General features: G+C 32.3%; 3 protein-coding genes across 4 annotated transcripts; all 3 read right to left on the bottom strand.

The window, feature by feature from the left end:
* Positions 1 to 6,543: 6,543 nt before the first annotated feature.
* On the bottom strand, positions 6,544 to 16,534 carry LOC111703399 (uncharacterized). Its single transcript, XM_023475334.1, has 5 exons — positions 16,206 to 16,534; positions 10,531 to 10,595; positions 9,913 to 9,994; positions 8,349 to 8,883; positions 6,544 to 8,012 (listed from the first exon to the last, which is right to left on the bottom strand). Exons 1-5 carry the CDS (start codon positions 16,442 to 16,444, stop codon positions 6,729 to 6,731), a joined length of 2,205 nt encoding a protein of 734 aa, XP_023331102.1. The 5' UTR covers positions 16,445 to 16,534; the 3' UTR covers positions 6,544 to 6,728.
* A 3,640-nt stretch (positions 16,535 to 20,174) lies between these two features.
* On the bottom strand, positions 20,175 to 23,352 carry LOC111702944 (trafficking protein particle complex subunit 4-like). The gene is made up of 5 exons (XM_023474767.1): positions 23,217 to 23,352; positions 22,730 to 22,891; positions 22,456 to 22,590; positions 22,189 to 22,290; positions 20,175 to 20,979 (listed from the first exon to the last, which is right to left on the bottom strand). Exons 1-5 carry the CDS (start codon positions 23,304 to 23,306, stop codon positions 20,821 to 20,823), a joined length of 648 nt encoding a protein of 215 aa, XP_023330535.1. The 5' UTR covers positions 23,307 to 23,352; the 3' UTR covers positions 20,175 to 20,820.
* On the bottom strand, positions 23,324 to 26,154 carry LOC111702952 (tRNA-specific adenosine deaminase 2-like). Of its 2 annotated transcripts, none has more exons than XR_002765527.1 (7): positions 26,035 to 26,154; positions 25,908 to 25,973; positions 25,163 to 25,253; positions 24,696 to 24,798; positions 23,919 to 24,007; positions 23,625 to 23,842; positions 23,324 to 23,400 (listed from the first exon to the last, which is right to left on the bottom strand). XR_002765527.1 is itself a non-coding variant. In XM_023474779.1 (7 exons), the coding sequence occupies exons 1-6, from the start codon at positions 26,077 to 26,079 to the stop codon at positions 23,679 to 23,681; spliced, it is 558 nt and encodes a 185-aa protein (XP_023330547.1). In that variant the 5' UTR covers positions 26,080 to 26,154; the 3' UTR covers positions 23,324 to 23,400; positions 23,630 to 23,678. The 2 variants fall into 2 exon arrangements, 1 of the variants encoding a protein (XP_023330547.1); XM_023474779.1 differs by having other exon boundaries at positions 23,630 to 23,842.
* Positions 26,155 to 26,161: the final 7 nt, after the last annotated feature.

Raw genomic sequence — 26,161 nt, 5'->3', positions numbered from 1 at the left:
ACAAAACCTAGAGCTTTCATATAATAATTAAACAAAACCTAGAGCGTTCATATAATAATTAAACAAAACCTAGAGCTTTCATATAATAATTAAACAAAACCTAGAGCGTTCATATAATAATTAAACAAAACCTAGAGCTTTCATATAATAATTAAACAAAACCTAGAGCGTTCATATAATAATTAAACAAAAACTAGAGCTTTCATATAATAATTAAACAAAACCTAGAGCGTTCATATAATAATTAAACAAAACCTAGAGCTTTCATATAATAATTAAACAAAACCTAGAGCTTTCATATAATAATTAAACAAAACCTAGAGCTTTCATATAATAATTGAACAAATTATCTATCTCACGTCAATTTAAAAGTAAAATAAACAGTTGTCCGATGCGCCGTTAAATCCCAGCTAGAAAATGTTCAACGAATTGGAGAGGTTACTACGGTAAAGGGAGGGCAAAAGGATGCAAATTAACTGCCGCCTCCTTCAATTATCTCCAGCTAAAAATGTCCTGTTCTGCCGGTTCAGCTGTTTTCTTTCCGCGCGTTTAAGTTACTCCCCGAAAAGTTTGGAACATTTTTTGAATTAACGTCAGGTAAAAGATTCTCAAAGTAATTTGCATACTCGTACTCAGGGCAGTTTAGATCTCATTTATGCATCATAAACAATGCAAGTTTAATGTCTTTCCGTTTGAACGCATATAATTTTGTTTGATGCCTGAATTCCTTGGTAGATTTACTGTGCCTGCATAATTGAGCATTTATGATCTAAAACTGGAGAAAAATTCATGAAAACTGACGCTTGTAGCCTATTGGAGCTAATCTAGCATGAACTAAACAACACAAGTACGCACAACATTTCGCAAATTATCTTAGCTTACTTTTTAAATTGCAATACTAAATATCTATTACAAAATTTCATTACATTTTATCAATAAACCGAGAAAAATTGTCTCCGAGACTGGAAAAAATGCTCTGAATTTTTAAAAGCAAAAACTGATTTCCCCACATTAAAACAATTTGTTTTAACCATGGTAAAAAAATTTCTTAATTATTTTATAGTTAAAAACAAGACCTCACACTCACTACATTTTTTAATTAACCATGCACTAAGCATATTTAAGGAAGATGGACCCCCATCCTGCAAAAGATCTTGTATTTGAAAGTATAGATTTGAATTGTTTCCGATCTTTTGTCCTGTCTTTTGTAAACAATTTAACTTGACAGTTTAACATAGACTATAAATCTTGAAACCATCTTAACGCCTTTAAACGGAAAATTTGCATTAAACACCGAAGACCGCGCGGCAGTGTGAGAAGTGAAGGAAGGTAGATATAAGAGATTGTAACGACCAGATATCGTCCTCCACAGAAAGAGGAAATGCGGGAACATGAAAACATAAATTCGCAATACAGTCGCATCCCTTCATTATCCAGTAGTTACCTTTTTTTAACCATGTATAGACGTGCTCCATATTTATATAGAGATGCTAAAGTTGTGACCCCATACAACTAATGAGCTATGGCCCAAAAAAAACCGCCTTCTTGGAAACAGCTCAAGATTTGGCCGAAGAAGCCATCTCAGTAGCTTCCGTATCTGCAAGCTTTTGCCTACATCATGCTAAATCAAACAATCTGTTGTCACTCTTACAACTACTCCTGGAGCTAACCAGCTATGCAGCTACTTCTGGAGCTAATCAGCTACACATCAGCTACTCCTGGAGCTTATCAGCTACAAAGCTACTCCCGAAGCTAATCAACTACACAGCTACTCCTGGAGCTAATCAGAGCTGAAAACTTTAGAATGGGATATCCTTAATCCCGATCTGTTGACTTATCTGGAGATTAAATTCATGAGGAAAACAAGCAATATTTAATCTGGAGATTAAGAAAAAGAGTGGATTAAGCATTAATCCCGATATCCACCATTCTAAAGTTCCCAGCTCTGCTCTGTTACTCCCAGAGCTAATCAGCTATACAGCTACTCCTTGAGCTATTCAGCTACACAGCTACTCTGGTCTCTATAACATGATACTCGACTTCTAGAGACATAAGCTGCTCCAAACACTGTTTCTACAACTCCTGAAATATATTAGCAGCTCCACTTCCTCAAGTTAAACAAACGACCACCTATTCTTCACTAAAATTGATGCCCTTAAATCATAGATAAATAAATAAACATAGATAGCTAATGTACGCAAAATCACCAAGAATTGTACAGTCCGCGAACTCATACTTCTAGGGGTCAAAGTGTACTTCAATGATAAGCGGGGTGGTTTGGTGTTTTAATTTAACTATTTGAACAACAATTTTTCACTGAGCAATACATCATATTGACGAAAACTGTTTAGAAGAAGAAGGACATGAGAAGGACTAACTAACTTAAATTTCTCTCTACAGAACTCATGCACACCATAAGTACTCAATGACATAAGAACAGACAATGTTCACAACCGACCTAGTTAATCTATATAATAGAAATATCTTTAAAACATCTCTGTACATTTACAGGGTGTCCCACATCATATTAGATCTTTTTAGCTCTAAATTGTGAATTTAGGGACGTTAATCAAAATCTTAAAAACAATGAATCATTTTTAAAAACCGTATAAGGCTATTATAAAAATTTTTCTTGCAGAAAATACTAGGTATTTCTAGTTTTATTTGAGTATATTGGCGTTAAAATCTTTGAAATAATCTAATGTGATATAGGACGCTCTGTATATCTTTCAAGATGAAAAATGTCGTCTTATGCGCAATCTATCTTTATCTATGCCTTAAATGGCCACTGGCCAGCCATTAACAATATGGTACATCATGACGTGATTAGAGGGTGTAAACAACATTTTAACAGCTATAATTGTTCTCATCAATGATGTTTGTTAAACCGCTCCAGTCACAAGAATTCCTGTTACTCTTTTAACGGTCTGACAAGTAACAATACACTAGAACAATTATCTCAGTCTCGACCTCTACTACTTCGAGACATAGGGGAGACTCCTGTAGTGCCCAGATATCGTCTTCAACAGAAAGCGGAAATGCGGGAACATGAAAACATTAATTCCCAATCCAGTCACCTTCCCGATATCATCCAGTTATAGTTACTAATTCTTAACCATGTATAGACGTGCTCCATATTTATACATATATATATATATATATGCCTAACCTTATTCTTAGATATTTATTATTTTTAAATAAATAATATTTACATATATCTAATAAAAAGTTGTTTTTCCCTTTAACTAAAACTTCTGCATTTCTATATTTTTATTTCTTTAAAAACTCATGTTGTCAATCTAGGATTTATCAGAGCTTAACCTTAAAGCTTAAAAACTCATGAATAAAGCGATAAAACCCCAACAATATTGACTGAAATATTGCACGTTGTCGTTATTTTCAGAAATGGCCAAATAATAAGAAATCCAACCAAATTTTGGGCCGCACTTTCTTCATCAACATTGATCATATTTGGGTCTCAAAAATTAAAGTCTTCAGAGGAGGAGAGAATTGGAACCTTAATTATAATATCCGTTCTGTGTAACCCTGTAAGTTAGCCATAAAGTTAAGATTGTCAACCTTCTTTAGTTCCCTAAATAACGGAACATGAGTCAAGAAGTTAATTTTCATATGAATTTGGCTTCAGGATATGAATTGACAGTGGATATCTTAAAGTTCATATTTGTATATACTTACCATACAATACAATACAACCCTGCAGCAAAGACGACTATTTTAAAGATTTCAATTTCCGGGAATCTTTATCTGTTATCATGATAAAAATGCGGCAAAACCAACCGGTGAGCGTTTAACATATTTCTTCTCTCTCACGAATCTGTGTTTTTATTCACGTCGTGTTGCTAGAAAAAATGCCAAATAATGAGTAAAATTATATCTCCTCGTTTTGCATGCATGTTCTTTCTGATTTTATAGGTTAAAGTTTTTTATTTCTCCATCTCTGATTCATCTGATTGCAGTTAATAGCGGCTAAATCCAGAGTCGTGATATAACCTGACAATATGGCGGCTTGTTTAACAGCTGAAAAACATGGCAAGGATTTTATTGAAGACATTTATTTTCCTCAAGTGGTTTTCTTCCTTAATTATTTACAAGAAATACTTGTTATTACTGAGAGAGTCGAGGATTTAATGTTACAGTCCCAAATTTTCATGTGATATACAAACCTGATAAACGAACCCGTCCTGAGGTTCGGAACTTTTGTGTGGAGTATCGTTAATCTTGAACTTTTGCTCTCGATATCCAATGTGGCCTCTTTTAAGTTTGAGGATAAATGAATGATTCCATAACTAAAGTTATAACCTCAGAATATGACCACCGAAGAGGAATCAAATTAAAAAGATCAATGGTTGATCCCGAGTTCTGATTTCTGGTCCCATTAACCTTTACAGAATAAGTAAGTAGGTATGTTTAGGTACTGTCAAAAGATTAGTTTAATTGTAAGTAATACAAATAACGTCTTACGTCACCTCAGTTGCTATATTTGGACACAGTTGCTAATTGGACACGGTATAACTAATTGGACCCCAATTCTCTTATAAATATGATTTTTCTTATTTGCCTTTTCAGACCTTTTTGTTTGAATTGTTATTCTAAATATCAAAATAAATATTTATGTTGCGTTATTTTCGCTTGATTTTGAGATCAAAATATGACTAAAATTATGTTAATATAGACAGGATGTACTTTGTTGTAGTTTTATAAGTATATTATTTGTTCTTGTCTTTTTGTATCAACTTATCTTTTTTAATCTTTATCAAATAGAAAAATTTTACATGGAAAAGAAAATGATAAAGAATAATAAATCTTTGTTAAGAATATTGTATACTAGTCCTGATACCCCCCCCCCCCTTAAACCTTGTCCGGCAGACCGCAATAATGAAGTTTTGGGGTTTTAAGACTCTCTTGAGTAGAACCTAGAGCTGTCCATGGACTAAACAATGATTAATTGTTTTAGTTTTTGCCATATTTTACATTCTCCTCTCGTATACAAAACAATTTATTGAATGCCTTCATAAATAAGAATTGATATCAGTCCATATCTTGTTTCTTAATCAAATGCAATTATTATTTTTTTATTTTCCTTAATTCTCATTTCTTCTCAATTATCTTTTCATAATTAAATTAATTTTTAGCCTTAAAGGGAGTGACCGGCTATGTAAGGTAGTTGAACTGAGGACGCAATGTTGTGGAAAACTTCTTTAAGATTCATTTGAGACATATTTCACTTTTTAAAGATCTGTAAATCCTGAGTTTGAGCGCAAATTCGACGTTCAAAACTCCTGATTTGGGGGTGGATACTCTTTCAGAATTAGTTTTTTTTTAAATTATTAATTAACGACGACATAAAATGTAAAAATATTCTACAATAAACTACAGACGTCATGTTTAGGAACATTTTGAGAAAATAAAAATTAATCTTATCATCGAAAATAAGTAATCTTGTTCATTTATTTGTTTCTATTATCTCATTATTCTAGTTTCTCGTTATTAACAAAGATGTTCGCAGATTTTCTATAATTATTATTGAAAAGACGACATTTAAAGAATTTGAAGAAATCTGCGAATAAATTCAAAGAAGATTAGAAATTTAATATAATGATGAAAACGAAATAATCGATTTTAGCATTGATTTATTGACAAATTTTTTGTGTGAAATATGTTCCTAGCCATTAGATTACTGTATAATTTTTACTTTATTTTTCGTTGTCGTTATTTAATAATTTAAAAAAAACTAATTCTGAAAGCGTATCCACCCCCAAATCAGGAGTTTTGAACGTCGAATTTGCGCTCAAACTCAGGATTTACAGATCTTTAAAAAGTGAAATATGTCTCAAATGAATCCTAAAGAAGTTTTCGACAACACTGCATACTCAGTCCAATTACCTCACATAGCCGGTCACTCCCTTTAATAATTAAACTCTCCTCCATTCCATTCTTTAATCCTTATTTTACTTAGTTCCTACAGTGAATATGAATACATAGCAAGAGTTTTTATAATGTTGTATTACATATTTGATATCAAATGCCGCGGAAAAATGAGTTTAGTTTAATATTAATATATCAATTGCATTCATATCTCAGGGGTTATATTAAACTCATTTTTCCGCGGCATTATTCTTAATATGTAATAAGACATTATAAAAAACTCTTGCTATGTATTCATATATCTGGGATTCACTGTATAAAATTCCTCCTAACTTACCTCTCTTTATATCGAAATTCTACACCCCCTACCCCCTCCATATCAATCCCTATCTCACTCAGTTTCTACACATTCCTCCTAACTCACCTCTTTTTATCTAAATTCTAACCCAACCCTCCATATGAATCCTCAACTCTCTCATTTCCTATTACCACATTCCTACTCACTCACCTCTTAATGCCTAAGTTATTCCCCGGCCCTACATTTGAATGTTCCACTCATTCTCGTCTTATTAAGTCAGTCATCTTCCCTCACATCTTCATATATTCGTAAATTCCTGCCTCCTTAAACTGTTCTTTTTTAATTTGAAAACCTGTGCAGAATATTTTGCATATATTCCTAAAAGCATTTTCAAATAAATCTAAAATTTTCGGCAGGTTAAAGTGGTTTAAGGGATTGGTTGCATTTCTTCACGATTAAAAAAGTGGAAATTGGAAACTGTTAAATATCCATTTTATCAGTAAATTACAACATCTGATTTTAAATAAATAATATAATTTTAAAATTAAAGAATTCTCGAGACTAGACTAGATATTTTCCGACTAGAGGCCTGGTAGCCTTGATTTTGTTTACAAATTGCACTGCTTCCACCCGCCAGTACAGAAATCTGGTCATCTGTACATGAGTTTTTCCCGCCATTTTCTTCACTAATGTCGTCTTTATGTGTTGAGCGATTGTGTGAGTCACACTGTAGACACACTGTACATGCAACATGGTCGTTATTGTTGTTGCGCATAAACATATGTGGGTTCAAGACGTTGTTTTCTTCTTTGAGGTTAAAGTCCTGTAAGTTTATTAGCTCTGGATTGTAATAAGACTGTTCTTGAATTGGATAAGGTTGATGACTGAAAGGAACTGCACAGGAGTTTGAACAGGGAAGAGTTAAGGACGGAGAACGTCGGTCTGTCCACTGATATAAACCTTCATTTCTGTCGCCCCTATGTTGTATAAACGATGTTTCCTGGACGGATTGAGATGTCTTGGCTCCTGATATACTGGATACAGAGCAGAGGGATGGGGACTGATGTGTAAGAGGGTTGGACAGATGATTAATTGAAAAATTCATTGCCTCGAGTCCTGGATTAGGTGGTAGAATGCCCGGGTAGGACGGAGAGGGGTTGGTTCTATCAGAACGAATGTATTCTAGTCGAGGGGGAAGAGATTGTCTCATCTCTAGCTGATTTCTAAGGAATTGAATTGGTCTTGGTGGTTGAATATACTCGTGAGAATGACTGAAATTAAGCTCTTGTCGATCAAGCACGGAAGGTCCATATTTCTGACCTATGATGTGATGGTTTGATGGAGATGTTCTAAACTCTTGAAAACTAGAAAGAGATTGTCCATACTCCGACGGACTACTTGTAGATTGTCTGTAGTAATCAGGAGATTGGTTTGAAAGAGTAGAAGGTTGAGGCTCTAATGGGCTTAAATGAGGAGATCTCATTTCTGAATAAGATTGAGGTTGAGATCGATGACAAGAATAGCAATGGATTTGTTTATTAATCGACATATCATCTGTTAAATTACCAGGATGATGTGATCTAGAATGATATGAGTTGTAATCCTCACTAGGAGTAGGTTGACAGGAGTTATGATAACAAGCATGTAAATGATATTGTGGAGAGCAGGGATAAGGACTTTGATGCACAGGATACCCTTGTACAGAGATTTGTAGAAGGGATTGATCTGGGGCTCCAGGTTCCCTTCCTAAACCTTGAGATGTTACTCCGGAGTTCTCTGTTCCAGGAGATGTTTCTTCCTTAGCGTGGCACAAAAACCGTCTGTACATCTAGAATGATATCATGTCAGAAATTGTGAAAACAGAAAAGTTATCTCTCTTTCTCTAAACTACATACTAAACTAGGCCAGGAGGAATAATTATCCTACTAACTATATTTTTAACCAATAAATGTCTTTTTAGCTGCCCCAAATGTGAATTTTACTCCATGCAATTAGTTAACAATTAACGTTCATGAAATAACCCAGTTTAATGAAGGATGTAAAAGCATCTCAATTTTAGGTTAACGACTTCCATAACTTCGCCTTAAAACAAGGGGTAAGAAAGCATGGAATATGAACACGTAATATAATGGAAATCTATTTTTAAATCATTTCTTGTGTTTACCTTATGTGAGAAGCAGAGCCCGATAGAGAGAAGACATGCGGCCAATAAACCAGTACAAGTTAAGATAAGAACAGATTTCTTCTCGTCGTCCTCAACATTCTCCTTCTTATCCCTCTCCATCTCTTCTGCATCCAAATCATCTTCATCTTCTGTAACAACTTGATCAAACAATTCCTTGTCTGTCACGTTCTCCAAATGTTCGTCTGAAGACTTTGTCAGGTTGGATTTAACATTAAAAACATTGTGTCTTTTTGTTATTTTATCCTTGGGTTCAACTGTAGTATTTAGCCCAGGCATGTCATCAAAGATGTCCAGAGATTGAGATTTTTCCGTTATGTTTTCCGCATTTTCTGGTTTAATTGTCACCTCGGTAGCGCCCGTTACAGGGATATTTTTACTTTCGGTAATTTCCGGAGGGTTCGGTCTTCTTAATATTTGCTCCGGTGCATACGTGCTCTCATAGATCAGGGTTGAGAATATATCCTGACTGAGAAGGTTTGCTCCGGGTTCCCAAACTCTCCGTATTCCCTCCTCCCTGAACAAAATTATAGAACTATTTAAAATAAATATTTTACATTTTGAATTATGATGAAAAATTGAAAACTTTGCAACAGATGGGATATGAAGCACATAAAACCGACGAGGGAGGTCTTGATACCGTTTATGGTGAACGGAGGAAGGGGCGGCGGGTCTAGAATAAAAATGAGTGGGGGAATGGAACGACTACAAGATATGTGCACATTATGTACATAATGTATGGGTTGGAAGGGTGGGGTTCAGATACGATATTACATCTCAATAAATAGAGCTGTTATTAATCACCCATGAAATACAAACTCAGGGTTGTCCGTGTATCTAGCTAGCTATGGAGTAAAACACAAAATGATAAAATAAAAAATGCATGTAATTTGTATGCTGTATTTTCAGTTTGAAATACAAGGGTAAATTTTGCACCATAAAGAGCTGGCTTAGGAATATTAAATTTTCTGGCAAACTTAATTTTGTGGAGGTCTTTAGGTCAGTATTCAGGATTTACTTTTAAATAATAAACCCTGGCTAATTCTGCTCTGCTAAAAAGCATTTCTCTAAGTTATCTGTAATTAATGTTGATATTTCGTAACCTTTCTTAATATTACCTAAACTCTGGCTCTGTCCTCTTCTGCTCTTAATATTACCTAAACTCTGTTTCTGTCATCTTCTGTTCTTAATATTAACTAAACTCTGGTTCTGTCCTCTTCTGTCCTTAATATTACCTAAACTCTGGCTCTGTCCTCTTCTGTCCTTAATATTATCTAAACTCTGGTTCTGTCCTCTTCTGCTCTTAATATTACCTAAACTCTGTTTCTGTCATCTTCTGTCCTTAATATTACCTAAACTCTGTTTTTGTCATCTTCTGTTCTTAATATTAACTAAACTCTGGTTCTGTCCTCTTCTGTCCTTAATATTACCTAAACTCTGGTTCTGTCCTCTTCTCTCCTTAATATTACCTAAATCTGGTTCTGTCCTCTTCTGTCCTTAATATTACCTAAACTCTGGTTCTGTCCTCTTCTGTCCTTAATATTACCTAAACTCTGGTTCTGTCCTCTTCTGTCCTCTAAGTGTGTCCTCTGAGCACGAGTACTGAACCTCCAGGTATTTAGGGCTACCTAGATAAAGTGAAGTTCAAATCTAAGAATATTAAGATATGATAAAAGAAACTGATTATGTATTTACAACCAACTCTATTTCTTAAATCTTTGCAACCTAATTTCGTAGACCTTTGATATTTCTAACTATGATTTCTATTGGATCAAATATTTAAAGTTTGAAATATTAAAAATTCACACCATCAGGTTTCAAAGATCAAGGACTATGAAAATTAGGGTCTGTAAAAAAATATCAGTTCCTTTGAACTTTTAAATAAGTGGGAATCAAGTAGGAAAATGTCTCAGAAGGTAAAGAATATCAGCCGTTTTCATGGGATAAGATAAGTTTTGTAATAACTTCAATATATATTGAGTCTAGCTGTCCTGATACTGTTATTCAGAGTTTTCAATTATAAAACAAAATATTTACTAAACACAATTTAATTTAATTCAATTATGAAAATGTAAAAAATAATTAGAAAACATTCCCAAAATGTTGAGCAGGAAACACAAAACTTTTTAGGAACTATCGATAGTTTGCGTGGCTCACTGTATACCTGGACACGGATCTCCAAACCATGCATATCCAGGCTCTAGTAAACAACTACTCAACCCTGAACACCTAAACAATTTATTTTATCATTTTTTGGGGATTTTAAAGCACCCCACACGCCAGAAGACAAGATTTGTTTTGGTTTATGGAGGACGGTTTAAAAAGTGAATTTTTTTACAGAAATAAAAACATTCATTCCGAGCTGAAAACTTTAGAAATGTGAATAATGAGATCAATCCTTTATTTTCTCTTTTTATTAATCTCAAGATTAATTTAATATTTTGTTATATCCTAAAAAGTGTACCAGTAGACCAATAGAGAGTGTCGCATGCAGACTCACAAACAGCCATTTAGAAGCCGGGAAATTTGAAATTTTACGCGCCATGAAATATAAAAATTGAACTCTCATAGGTCGGAATTTGGTAGGGATATCAAAAAGAGAGAAAAATAGGGGATTAAGCAAGAAATTAAAAGTGTCCACATTGGATATTGAGATTATGCGACCGGGGAAGTTCCTAGCTCTGTACCCCTTTTATTATCTTTTTTTTCTCGCAAATATTCCCCTTAAAGTTGGGTTTTGGTATCTTTATTTAAATAATAAAAAGTACCCCCAGCAGCAGCACAGTTCAATAATGCACACAATTTATCTATTTTAAATGCGAATATATATTATGTACTTTACAGTTTTACAAGATACAAAATACGCAATAAACATCATGTCCGTGTAGTATAGTACAGTACTCATGTACCCATGGAGTACTATAACCTGAGGAGGCAAACAATGATATCTAAGCATTTTATTGTTTATCCTGCCGTGTATACACACGGTTAAAGGATAGCATAGTAAATATGCTAACAGTGGGCTACCACAGTAAATATACAATGTTGTCCCAGTAACTAGCACCAAACAAACAAAAAATAAAATTCAAAATTGCAATGTGCCATGAATGTACAGAAATTATAGATTTTATTTCACTAGATTTTTTAGTTCGCCCAGTTCTACTGCACTTGAATAAATTTTAAAATCATTTTTTTAAGACTTGTACTTCATGATAAATGAGGCATGAAATAAATAAATTAGAGTATGGAGTGAACGATAAATAATGTAAATGATAAATAAAGTGTAGGATAAAAGTACTTCATGATAAATGAAGCATGAAATAAATAAATTAGAGTATGGAGTGAACGATAAATAATGTAAATGATAAATAAAGTGTAGGATAAAAAAGTCAATGAAAATAAAAAATGTGGAGGATAGATAAAACCTAGAATAAATAAAGTGAAGGAGAAATAGAATGAAAGATAAAAAGAGTTTAAGATAATTAAAGTGTAGGAGAAATAAAGTGAAGGATAGATAGAGTGTAGGATAAAGTAAAGTGTACGATTATTAAAGTGTAGTAACGAAAAAGGGATAGAGAAATAAAATTAAGGGTAAATAAAGTAAAGAATAAATAAAGTAAAGAATTAATAAAGTAAAGAATAAATAAAATTTAGGATAAATAAAGTTTAGGATAAATAAAGTTTAGGATAAATAAAGTTTAGGATAAATAAAGGGAGAGATAAATAGAGTGAATGATAAATAATATGTAGAATAAATAAAATGTAGGATAAATTAAAAAAGAAATAAAGTAAAGGATAACTAAAGTGAAGGATAAATAAGTAAGTTGTAGAATACATATAGTGTAAGATAAAAATAATTAGGATGAATAAAGTGCAGAACAGTGTAAATTAAATTTACATAAAGTTAAAAAAAATCAAGAATAATCATAAAAATAATTAATAGGAATATGTAGAGACCGCCAAACCAATTATTTGTTTGTTTTTTGTGACATCTAGTTAGTTTAGTTAGTAAATATATTGTAGTAGATTGAGTTCCTCTTGTATACAATGGACATATCTGAAATCAGATCCAAGATTTGCAAACAATTGTCATCATTTTGCAGGACGTAGGACGCTACTATTTATTGCAAAGAATTTAATGCTTTTAGGACAATATATCATGTTTAGTTTCAAGTTTATCATGCTTAATTCTTATGTTTGTTCGGAATTTAAAAGTTATCCAGAGAGGCTGATTGTGGTTTTAATTTTTAACTACGGTACAGGAAATATTACTTTATCAAGGGTTCGCTCCGCTCTTGATGTTTTGTAGCAAAATTGGTCGAGGGAGCCCGTGGTAAAGTAAAATTTTTAATTTCAGGGGATAGTAGTTCCAAAACTATCATTTGGTGTTAGGAATGGGCCAAATCTGCCAAGAGCATATATCTTTAAATCCAAGACGAGTAGAACAAAATTACACCATAAATAAAATAAAAAATGGCTAAAATTATATTGAAACAATAAATGTCAATTTTGAACTAATAATAAAGTGTGAGAATTAGTTTTTGAAGATTCTTGATTTCATTTTCAAACATATCCCTATTTTGAAACATTTACCGGATTTCAGCTCATGTCGCGTTTTCGGAACATATCCTGGTTTTGAGACAATTACCGGATTTCAGCTCATGTCGCGTTTTCGGAACATATCCAGGTTTTGAGACACTTAACGGAATTCATATCAATGTCAATTTTCAAGCAATTACCCACCTACGTAACAAAACAAGATGTTTTGAAAAGGTAAAATATAAACGAAATAGAAAATAAAAACAAATCGTTCTTTTATAATTTAAAATCATTACAGCATTTAGAAATCAAAATATCAATATCATTTGTTCTTACAATATAGATTTAACTAGAAATGCTGGAAACTGTTTGTTTAAAATGCTTGAAAATAAATCATCGATATTCTCTAATTTAACAAATAAAATGTGGAAGCTTAGATTCTATAAATAATTCAGAAGATAATTTTTGTTTTCAGTGATTTATTTGGTAAGTTATGAAAGTGAGTTTTGTTTTCAATTGTGGATTATACTCAAACACGGGAAAGTGGGGTTTGTCTCGAAAACGCGACAATGTTTCAAATTCATGATATGTTCGAAAATAGAAAACCTGACATTATCTTGAAAACGGTCAAAAGATTTCATATAAAAATAACTCCTATTATAATTTTGATTTAAAAAAAGTTTTAAATTAGGAATTGTTGTCCTCGTCATGTTTAATAAAATGTTGGTTATAGTTTTTATTATCTTCTTATACTCTGGAAATGGGCCGGGATCCCAAAAACCCAGTCTTTCAATTTGTGCCCATATCTAACAATCAGTGTTGGAAATGAGCCGAGTGTTAGTTTTGGAACTAATGTCCCCTGAATTTCCCAAAAAATTAGTTGCAGACAATTTTATAGTCTTTTAAGAAGAAAATGTACAAAATTTTCACAAAAAAATTCCCAGAGCGGGCGCTTATTTTAATTAATTGTCCCAAAGAAGGTTAAGTAACTTAAAGGGAGTGGCCGGCTATGTAAGGTAGTTGAACTGAGTATGCAGTGTTGTGGAAAACTTTTTTCGGATTCATTTGAGACATATTGAACTTTTTAAAGATCTGTAAATCCCGAGTTTGAGCGCAAATTCGACGTTCAAAACTCCTACTCTGGGGGTGGATACGCTTTCAGAATTATTTTTTTAAAAATTATTAAATAACGACAACAAAAAATAAAGTAAAAATTATACAGTAATCGAATTAGATGGTTAGGAACATATTTCTCAAAAGAAATGTGTCAATAAATCAATGCTAAAATCGATTATTTCGTTTTCATTATTATATTGAATTTCTAATTTTCTTTGAATTTATTCGCAGATTTCTTCAAATTCTTCAAATGTCGTCTTTTCAATAATAATTCTTGAAAATCTGCGAAAAATTTTGTGAATAATGAGATAATAGAAACTAATAGTTGAACAAGATTACTTATTTTCGATTATAGATTAATTTTTAGTTTCTCAACATGTTCCTATAAATGACGTCTGTAGTTTATTGTAGAACTTTTTTACATTTTATGTCGTCTTTATTTAATAATTTAAAAGAAACTAATTCTAAGGCTCGGTCCGGCTAACAAATCTGGGGGGCTCCTGTCTGCATAGCGGAGGCTCAAGGCGTCCGGGGGTTCCCTCTCTCGTCTGGGGAATCAGAAGTCTATAATGTTGGTCAAAATATAATTTGAGGCAGGTTATGAAGAACAAAAAAAAATTAAAATTTAATTTGAACTTTATTTAATAGGAACCCAATGTCAGTATTTTGTTCATAATTCCTTCTTTGGTAAATTATGTCTCAACATTTTAATTTTTAAAGTTTTAGACAACCTAGTCCTAATGTATCTTTAGACAACCTAGTCCTAATGTATCTTTAGACAACCTAGTCCTAATGAATCTTTAGGCAACCTAGTCCTAATGTATCTTTAGGCAACCTAGTCCTAATGTATCTTTGATGTTGCACGAAAGCAAAAAAAACTTACAAGTAGCTTAAAAATCAACTTATTAAGTGAAATGGTTCTGTGTAAAGTGCACAATATTATGTTTGCATGTTTGCATGTTCATCAGAATGTTTAAAATCATTACAATTAGAGTCTAGCAGTTTAAAGTTTCCTTTGTCCAACATTATTTTGATGAATTAAAAAAAAAAATTTTATTAAAAAAAGACAAATATTTGTGATTTGGAGTCTAAACTTAATCATGAACTACAGGGTGTCCCACGAAACATGACAGTATGCAACACGACTTGAATGTCGTCTTGATTTTTTATATAATTTGCTGCGTTTATTTGTCAACCTAATTTTAGAAGTAAATTTCTAGAGATAATAATAACAAAATTTCCCTTGTCCTGCCATTTCCAAAATGTGGTCTGTCTTTTTTGTGCTTTCAATATTGCCCGAGATATGAAGAATTTCGTTCAGATTTCGACAATTTTGCTTTTATTTAGCAAAATTGAAATCTGAACCAAACTCTTTATATCTCCGGTAATATTGAAAGCACAAAAAACGCAGACCACTTTTTGGAAATGCCAGGGCTAGGAGAATTATGTGATAATTGTTTCAAGAATCATACATGTTAAAGTTGACTAAATGTCACAAATAAATTCAAATATCAAAGACGACTTTCAAGTCGTCTTGCTATTGTCATGTTTCGTGGGACACCCTGTAAAATAAAAATGTTTTGATAATTTTGATAAATTAATAATATGATTTCCTTATTCAAAACACTCCTTTCAAAGATGGATCTGGTCACTATCTTTATTCAATTTATATTTAAACAAGTATTTTAAGACCATCTTGCAAAACACTATAAATTAACCCTACTGAAACCGAATTTGATGAATTAAAACTTCGTTTCTGAACCACAAACTGCCGATTCAAAGTTAAAGATTAAGGAAGGATTTAAATCGAAGATTCAAATTTAAACCGGCGGTAGGCAGTTCAAATTGGGTCCCTGGGTCCTTAGTTTCTTATATAATGATATTAAAAAATGTTTGATTGAAAGGCACTGCAAACTATATAAAGGGAGAAGTTCTTTATGCAACATTACCATTAGTACGATATATAGTTTCTCTAGATTTCTTTATACACAGTACACACAATTATAAGAATACTGAAATTCTGTTACAAATAAGAAAATCAAATATTGTTGGTCTTCTAAACACCTTTTTAACAAGATAAGTTAGGACTGAAAACATAGTATGGAGATGCCTTGCAGATTTATGCTGCAAAAAGAATGATGGCAATTGCCAGAATTCAACACTTTTTAAGGTAAAGAAACTTACATTTGTTGTATGGTTTGTTGTGTAGTGTTGAGTACACAATGGGTAGATATGTTGGTTAATCCATGTAGGTTACACATAGATATTGAGAGCCGGCCATAGTTGGCTCGTTTTATAAATATATTTCCAGTTTCACAGTTTAGAGTCAGTTTATCTCCTTCACATGCATATTCTGTTATAATATTCTCACATCCAGTTAATTTCATTGTGAGAAATATGTAATGAAATAATAAATCCCGCATGGTTGATCCTCCATGTTTTAGTTCACTTTGTACAGAAAAAAATCCGACATGATTGCACCTTGAGCGCCGCGAGATGACTGAGTTGGAATGTGAATTAAAGAGTGTATTACGATAAACTTGAAACACTGCCCATTAACCACCGAAGAAATGGTTCGGGCCGGTACGAATTGAAATCACTGTGTTAGGCACCAAGTGTCTGGACACTACAGCTGTGGCCAGGCCCCAGTGTCAGGACAGTACAACTAGAATTGTTTTAAATATCCCAAGGTTATGTCTGAGACAGGAATTGACCAAGTATGCAATTAATATTAGATATGGCTCAGCTAAATGGTTTAATATGTATATTTGAATTAAAATTTTCTCCAGATTTAAACACAAACTCAATTTTTCTAAAGGAGGATAAGAGAGTTAATAATTTTGATTTAATATTTGAGTAAATTGTATAAAAGTTTATAAATAAAATGCCACAAACTCAAATTTTCGAATTTCTTTATCTTTGCAACTCTATGATGTAATCCTTTGACATTTCAAACTTAAATTATTTGATCTAACATAATTCACAGTTCAAAATATCTAAGGTACAGGGTGTCCCACGAAACATGACAGTATGCAAGACGACTTGAATATCGTCTTGATTTTTGATATAATTTGCTGCATTTATTTGTCAACCTAATTTTAGAAGTAAATTTTTAGAGATAATAATCACAAAATTCCCCTAGTTCTGCCATTTCCAAAATGTGGTCTGCATTTTTTGTGCTTTCAATATTGCCCGAGATATGAACAATTTCGTTCAGACTTCGACAATTTTGCTTTTATTTAATAAAATTGAAATCTGAACCAAACTCTTTATATCTCCGGTAATATTGAAAGCACAAAAAACGCAGACCACTTTTTGGAAATGTCAGGGCTAGGAGAATTATTTGATAATTGTTTCAAGAATCATACATGTTAAAGTAGATAGAAAACTAAATGTCACAAATAAATTCAAATATCAAAGACGACTTTCAAGTCGTCTTGCTATTGTCATGTTTCGTGGGACACCCTGTACATAAATTTTACTAGAAGGGGATTATTCATTTGGCACACTCAGTGTTAGAAATGGGCCAAGTGTTGGAACTAATATCCCCTGAAATGCGGTCTATGTTTTATATCTTTTACAATTAGAACTGATGTACACATGTAATGAACCTAACAAACCTATTTCATGTAGTAAAAATAGTTCTCTTCTGATGTTCTTAAGATGAAAAGTAACGCGCTCAGAGATTAAATATTTTATCAAAGTAGCTCCATATTATTTAGCCACAACGCAAGAAGTTAAAATTTAATTAATTAAAACTGACAAAAAAGTAAAAAACCACAGTATTTATTTCTTTTCTCTACGAGCGATGCTCATAAAAGAGAGTTGAAAGTCATACTAATTACTACGAATAATGTCGGATATTTTATAGTAAGCCAACCTAGAGAATTTGATTGTGTTTTTAACCTTTTACGAACTTTAGCGTAGGATTGAAACCATTTTAAGAATCTATAAAACATTAAATTCAAATCTAGGAATTCGTTTATTTCAAGTCACGAATTTATTTCAAGTACTTTGCTTAATCATGAATTAAACTAAATTAGGTAAAACTGATAATTACTTTTTAATTTTGCAGATTTTACAAACATTTTAAAGCTTTAAATTTGAATTTTCAGGGATAAACAGAAAATTTAAAAATGGTTTAAGGTTTATGTAATTTTATGCATAAAATAAAAGATTTGATAAAAGTATTCGGTGTTTATTTCAGCGTAGAAGCTTGGACGCAATCCAAATTAATTTTGGAACGGTCTGTATATATAATTAATATATAAACCTCGATTACTTGTAATTTCCAAACATTTGTGTACGGTGGTAGGTGATTTAATCAATGTAACAAGACAACTTTCGAATCAAATTTTAATTCATATGAAGCTTTTAAACAGCATGGATACACAAAAAAATGGAAATAAAGAGAAACTGTTAAATTGAAAAGCTTCTCTTTTATTACTTGTAAACTTGTAATTCGATAAAAGCTTATTATCTATTAAAACTTAAATAACAAAGTCGTCTTCATTATATTGGTATAATCGCCTATCACCGTGTGGAGATAAATAAAAAATCTTATTTCCTATGTTTATTTTTCCCGCACAGGGAAGAAAATGAGAGATTTAAGTTCAGGGGAAGAAAGTTCCAAATCATGCTTGTGTTTAAAACCTGACAGGAGTGTCAGGTTTTGGCACAAATAACTCTCCCTGTCCTGTGCCGAATACAAATATAAATTAATGAAACTATTTCCAACATATTATTAAGCACTACAATAACTACAAATAACACTATTTACTTCTTTTCTAAAATTTAATCGGTCCTTCAATTTTAATAAAAACCCATACAATTTCGAAACAATTTGAGGTTTTCCATTTTCACACATATCAGGAATTCGAATCTTGGACTTGTTTTGGTACATAAACCAACTTAAGTAACAATCCATAATTTGAGAATATTCAACAATTCAGAACAAAACGCACTTTCATAATTTACAGAATAATATAAATAACTGAAAATATTTTTATCTTAAAAATTATTCTAAAATTTGTTTCCACTTTATACTTTTAAATACGGAGAGTGATTTCAAGTTTCGTCCATTTTTAATAAAAAAATTTTCCGCATTTTTCTGTTTATTTTAATTGAGTGAGTGAGTGAGTAAGTAAGTAATTATTTATATATGAAATACTAGCTGGAGGGCCCGGCGTTGCCCGTGGAAACAAAATTTGAAAAAATAAATTTTGAAAAAAATGTTTCGATTTTTTTAGCCTATAACACCCCCCGACCACCCATAGGTGTCCACAACAAATTTCAGCCCATTCCGTCCAGCCGTTTGGCTGGCTATAAGCAACTTAAATATTTACGAATGTCTTGTTTTATTAAATAGATAACAAAAGCATACAAAATTAAGCGTTTCCGAAGAAAATATTTTAAAACCCTCCAAAAATAGAGGCTATGGAAATATTTCCCCATAATTCTAAAAAAGATATAAGGAAAAGGAAAGTTACATATTTATTGTTTACATAACATTTAATATAAATTAGTGGTGGATTGTTAGTATTTTACGACGATGAAGTAACAACTTCTAGAACAAAAATTTTTAGATTTATTTGTAATGTTTAAAAAAAAAGATATGGGTCGTGAAAAAGATATATGTAGGTTTTACACAAAACAGGCATTATTAAGCATCTTATTAATTAGCGAAAATTTTTTACATCCTTTGTTTGATTATATCTTATGCTCTTTTTAGTCTTTTCTTTGTAAAATCGTCTTTGCTTTCTTCGATTCTTTTGCAAACGTAGCATGCGTTAAACGCATGCTACGTTTGCAAAAATTGCGTTAGCATGAAATCATTGGTTCTGTTGATAATAATCTTCAATTAAATTCTGTTTAAAATTCGAAACAAGATTGATTGTTGAAAGTTTAGGAAATGTCGTTTATTTTCATACCATATTTTAGGGAAATTGTGAGGAGGAAGCAGTCCAATTTTAATAGATTTTACTCTAGGAATATAGAAATCGTTTCTGCACCTAAAATTTGCGTTTTTTATATTTTTGATAATATTAAATCTTTTTTTAACTGTCGGGGGTAAACAATAAAAAAGATTACAATCAAATTTAATCTAATTACAAAAAAGTATGAACAAAAAAAATAATTCTTAAGATTTTAAAATTAATTTAGTTTTATTTATTTAACATATTCTCACATTACAATTACATTTATCATACGGAATTTCAAAAGATCAATTTCAAGAAAGGAACAACTATTGGTCTATTAATCACAAATAAATTGGGAGAGATCACTATCATTTCAGGGATTGATTCATGATTATTTAAACAAATATTATGATCATGATTCAATATTTCAATTTTTAAACTAATATTTTTCTTATTCATTATAAAAGGTTACCGGCCACAGACTCTAATGACGGCCTGAACTGAAACTCATTAAAAACATGACATGAATGAATTGAATATGAATTAAGTCTTATTTAATTTGGCGTACTTAATGAAATAAAAAGACTCAATAAATTTTGAGTTGTTAAAGTTAAAGTTTCATCCTTTCGGAGGTAACCCTTCACAAAAATACTATTATCAGACAACACAAAACAAATCAGGAATGCCAAGTATATTAACTAACAACATAATTAATAAATCCAGTTTATTTAAAAACTGAAACGGTTATTTTGTAATATAAACATCATCACATGGTATTTTATTTACTTTGGGTAGGCTAAAAGACATCAGATTTAAATACATTTAGCAAAATCCAGTACAGAATACTTAAGAAACATTCTTTCTTTATTTTTTCTACATATTTAGATAAAACCAGTTTTCTCGATCTGATCTATCGCTACTTGTAAATTTTGTTCAAACAAGTCTGCCCTGATTGGCATCTCGAGGGAGTAGAAGGGATTCTTCAAAGCAAAGTCTGCGTAGAGTTCATACACCTTATCCATCAGCTGATCTATACCAGCCTGCAATACAGTACATGATATACACTTACACTTTATCCATCAGCTGATCTATACCAGCCTGCAATACAGTACATGATATACAGTACACCTTATCCATCAGCTGATCTATACCAGCCTGCAATACAGTACATAATATACAGTACGCCTTATCCATCAGCTGATCTATACCAGCCTAAATTACAGTACATGATATACACTTACACCTTATCCATCAGTTGATCTATACCAGCGTACAATACAGTACATGATATACACTTACACCTTATCCATCAGCTGATCCATACCAGCCTGCAATACAGTGCATGATATACACTTACACCTTATCCGTCAGCTAATCTATACCAGCCTGCAATACAGTACATGATATACACTTACACCTTATCCATCATCTGACCTACACCCAAGGAGTATGGATTAAAAGTGAGATACAACTGACGCGGCCCGCCCTACCATATGATTATACATGCTTTGCAGACGGTACTTCATTTGTCTGATGTACATTACCGCGTATACAATAACATATTCTGAATATTTCTTATACAAATGGAGTACCGTCTGCAAAGCATGCATAATCATATGGTAGGGCGGGCGCGTCAGTTTTATCTCCCTCCTATTCCATATTCCTTGCCTACACCATACGAATACCCCAATAAAGATGTATGTGTAGTATTCTCTGTTTGTTGGTTTGTGTGTCTGATCAGAACTCCTGATCCCCTTGACCGATTTGTCTCAATATTTTACTGGTGAACTCGACGGAACCACGGGAATGTTCTTGGCTTGATTTAAAAGGTTTAAGTTGAGAAGGTCGACTTTTGAAGAAAAAACTTAGTTTCCAGGCAAAGCTGGGTTCCTGCGCTAGTGTATCTATGTATAAACAGTAGTATCTCTGTTTGTTCGTTTGTTTGTATATCCGAACATAACTCATAACTGTCTCAAATTTTATCTAAGAAAAGGTCTAAGCTAAATAGGTCGACTCACATAAAGAAAACTTAGTTTCCAGGCAAAGCTGGGTTCCTGCGCTAGTGTATCTATGTATAAACAGTAGTATCTCTGTTTGTTCGTTTGTTTGTATATCCGAACATAACTCATAACTGTCTCAAATTTTATCTAAGAAAAGGTCTAAGCTAAATAGGTCGACTCACATGAAGAAAACTTTGTTTCCAAGCAAAGCTGGGTTTCCAAGTAATATTTGAACCGAGTTGAGATTACCTGTTTAAGATCTGCAACAATGATGAATTTGATCCCCGTTAATGTTTGTGTACAATGGAGTTTAAAAGTATCAGACTCTAGCTCAAGAATGCCAGAAGAGCCCTAAAATAAACAGAAAATCAAAGTTTTTGTGAAAAAATAGAGGAGTATTTTGAATTAGCCAAAAATAAGACTTTTGTGGTATAATTTTTAAAATCGAATGATGAGTTCCTTGATAGGTCAATGTCATCATTGTTTTGCAGGTTTTGATATAATACTACAACAAACCTGCTCCGGACTAAGCTGAACTGCGAGGGCGTAGAGAGGATAGAACATGCTCGCCAGGACAATCTTCTCATTCGTCGTTATCTTCGCTCTTCCAAACTTCAGGTTCACAGGGAAATTATCCTTGTTTTCAAGAAACTAAAAAATAATTTTGTAAAAATTACAACTATGCATAATATATACTTTGCTTGTCTGTCTGTTTTTTTGCTTTGTTCAGAATTCCAAAAGTTTGTCTCCAAGATCCTAGTATCTTATGCTTGACGAATTATTTTATCACCTCCAATATCCCAGTACCATCTGGGAGCTTATCGTAGTTAAGTGCCTGCCCATTGACCGTCATGAGCACGTGACCCATGCATATTCCGTCCCGTTCTCCGAAAGCAACAGTAACGCGCTTATTTTCAAACTTCAGCTTTATATCCAACGGATAACTGTAAGTCTAAAATAAATTGTTGTTAAACATAGTTCGATTTATAATTTAATTATTAAAATAATTTTATCCTAAACAAAAAGCAAAACACAGACTTGCGAACGTTAAAATGTGCCTTGTACCATTTATTTTTATAATATTGAAAATAAAATTTATCAAGGTAATGATTACTATAAATAAATAGTATCTATGAATTATTTACATTATCATCGATAAAATTATCTATTTTGATATTCTCTTGAACCCTTCAAACTACAATTAAATAAAAGGTAAGAACATGAGTATAGCAAGAAGAATTATTTCGCAAACTTTTGTTATGTCTTTCCATTTTTACCTTTTCATTCTCTAGCTGTGGAATATTATGATCGTAGTTGAATATGAGACCACCGGATTTACTCACAATAAATATATGATAAATACCCATCTTTACATTCTAGTCAATCTGAAATATCACAGATCATGCAAATGTAAAAATGATAAAATAAAAAAAGATGGGTCCAATTGTTCAATTATTAAAACTTGGAAGTGATGACCATCAATAATAAGCAATCTACATTCTATTGTTAGAACTTAGAATTGTATGATATTTTATTGAAACATCTATTCGACAGATTGACGCAAGTAGAAAGACGTCGAAATGTACGAAAAATATTTTTCAGAACAATTTTGAAGGATCATTAAAGAAAAAAAAAGAAATCAATAATTAAATAATGAGAAAAGAAAAAAAAACATTATTTGATACCCTACACCAAGTTCTAATAACTGAACAATCTTTTGAAAAGGTTTGCTCCAGGTTTCATGAGGAGCATGATTCTCCATTAACCTGCTCCTTCTTTAGTTTCACTCCCTTAACCTTAGGGTTCGGAGCATACGGATTTTCTCCGTTATAGAATTCTTTAAGAAGTTGAATAGCCTCTGGAGCTCTGTGGCCTCCGGACACTTTCACTCTGTAATCCGGAGCTAAAAAGATAAAATTAATTATTTTTGTTTAAAAATTTTAAAAGTTTTGTTATTAAAATAATAGTTAAAATCTGACCTAGTTCTGCCATATTTGCTTCTAGGTTTCCTACAGATCCACATCCTCCAAACTTATCATTAGCACATCCATAGTAGATAGCTTTTACCCTGTATAGATATATAGCTTTCATTCTGTATAGATATATAGTAGATAGCTTTCACCCTGTATAGATATATAGTAGATAGCTTTCCCCTGTGCAGCTATATGGTAGATAGCTTTCATTCTGTATAGATATATAGTAGATAGCTTTTACCCTATACAGATAAATAGTAGATAGCTTTCACACTGTCCAGTTGTTATATAGTAGATAGCTATCACCGTGTACATTTACATAGTAGAAAGCTTTTACACAGTACAGTAGTTACATAGTAGATGGCTTTCACCCTGTACAGTTATATAGTAGATAGTAGTAGATGTGGAACTAACATCTACTTTTTTACTCTACAGAGGTTTGGTCCATCACCATCACCGAATTTGAAATAGTAGATAGCTTTCATCCTGTACAGATATATAGTAGATAACTTTCATCCTGTACAGTGTACAGTTACATAGTAGATAGCTTTCACCCTGTATAATTATATAGTAGATAGCTTTCCTCCCTTACAGATATATAGTAGATAGCTTTCACCCTGTACAGATATATAGTAGATAGGTTTCCCCCCTTACAGTTATATAGTAGGTAGCTTTCATCCTGTACAGTTACATAGTAGATAGCTTTCCCCCTGTACAGTTAAATAGTAGATAGCTTTCACCCTGTACAGTTATATTTATACAGTGAAACAAAAACCAACATACCTGACTTTCATTAGAGCCGCAGCGCACATAATACATGGTTCCACATTCACATAGACGGATATTGTAGGATATATACTGCTGGAGCACACCCCTCGGTCCTTGGCTAGAATTAGGATAAAGGATATTTGTATATATATATATATAAAACTAAATGTAAAGTTGTAATCTCTGTTTGTTTTTTGTTCGATCATAACTCAGGAACCCCTTGACCGATTTCCCTAAAATTTTTATTAGGGAAATCTGAAGACCCACGGGAATGTTTTTATCTTGGTTTCGAGATTGTAAGTTGAGTGGGTCGACTTTAATAGCGAAAATTCAGTTTCCCGGTAAAGTGCGGGTAAACGGCTTGAGTAATTTTTAATAACCTGGGCAGCAATAGGTTCCCAAGCTAGAATATAGATAAAGTTGGATGAACATATAGGGATTTGCTTAAAATCTTGTCTCAATTAAACCTATAATTGTTGTACCTAATTTCTCTACATCATCTACAGCATTAATCTCGGCGTGTCTGGTGGCGTTCTTGGTTTGGTTTACAGTATTCCTTGTCTCTGATATAACCTGGAATTCATGGGGTTTTAAGGAAGTATTTAGAGAAAAAATCGAACCACCCTGCCATATCACGTGACTACTGTGCTAAGAAGCTGCCAAGAGTACTAAAATGCTTCTTCTTTTACTGAAGAGCTATAATTAAAAACAATATAAAAAGGCATACATGCAACAGGATTTCTTTTTACCCTTGGATGGAAAATGATAAAATTTATAATTAGGAGGTGTATCAAGTATGGACATGGTAAGTAACTAAATTGTATCAATAATTATCTTTTAAAAAGAATATTAATAATAATATTAGACTGTAAAAATTCGAATTATTCATAAGAGTTCACTATCTGTACTCTGTAGAATACACAACTTTAAAGTAGGAAATATAATTCGATGTTTTTTTTACATCATCATAAGCCCTAGAACAGATTTTACCAATAATATGAATATTAGAACCAAAGTAATTTAAATAAAGCAAAAACATATAAATTTTCTTTGTAAATTGAAGACGTCAGTACTGAGCATATAGAGCATGTCATTGAGTCACTTGACTTAACGGATCAATTGATTTATAATATTTCTAAAGGTTGCTCAAGTTTTTTTTACCATGATTTTAACTCTATTTTTTTTTTAAATTTAGAAAAATAAAAAAACTAGATTCTAGAGTCTTACTTGGTCATTTTCTCCCACAAAAACGCATCCTATTGGCACCTCTCCAATAGCAAGAGCCTCATGAGCCTTAAAAAATGTTAAATATAAAACATTTTATTGTTACATAAATAATTGATTTTAGATTTACCTTAACAAAGGCCCTTGTCATGAAAGTATCATTATAATCTTGCATTTTATCTGAAAATTATAATAATAGTTTGATTTGCAGATTATTTTTATTGTCTTTCTTATTGACTTTCTTATTGACTTTCTTA

The sequence above is a fragment of the Eurytemora carolleeae genome, unplaced genomic scaffold (genome assembly GCF_000591075.1).
Source record: "Eurytemora carolleeae unplaced genomic scaffold, Eaff_2.0 scaffold17, whole genome shotgun sequence".
NCBI lineage: Eukaryota > Metazoa > Arthropoda > Copepoda > Calanoida > Temoridae > Eurytemora > Eurytemora carolleeae.
The sequence above is the reverse complement of the archived record's forward strand: the minus strand, read 5'-3'. Positions and strand labels throughout refer to the sequence as shown.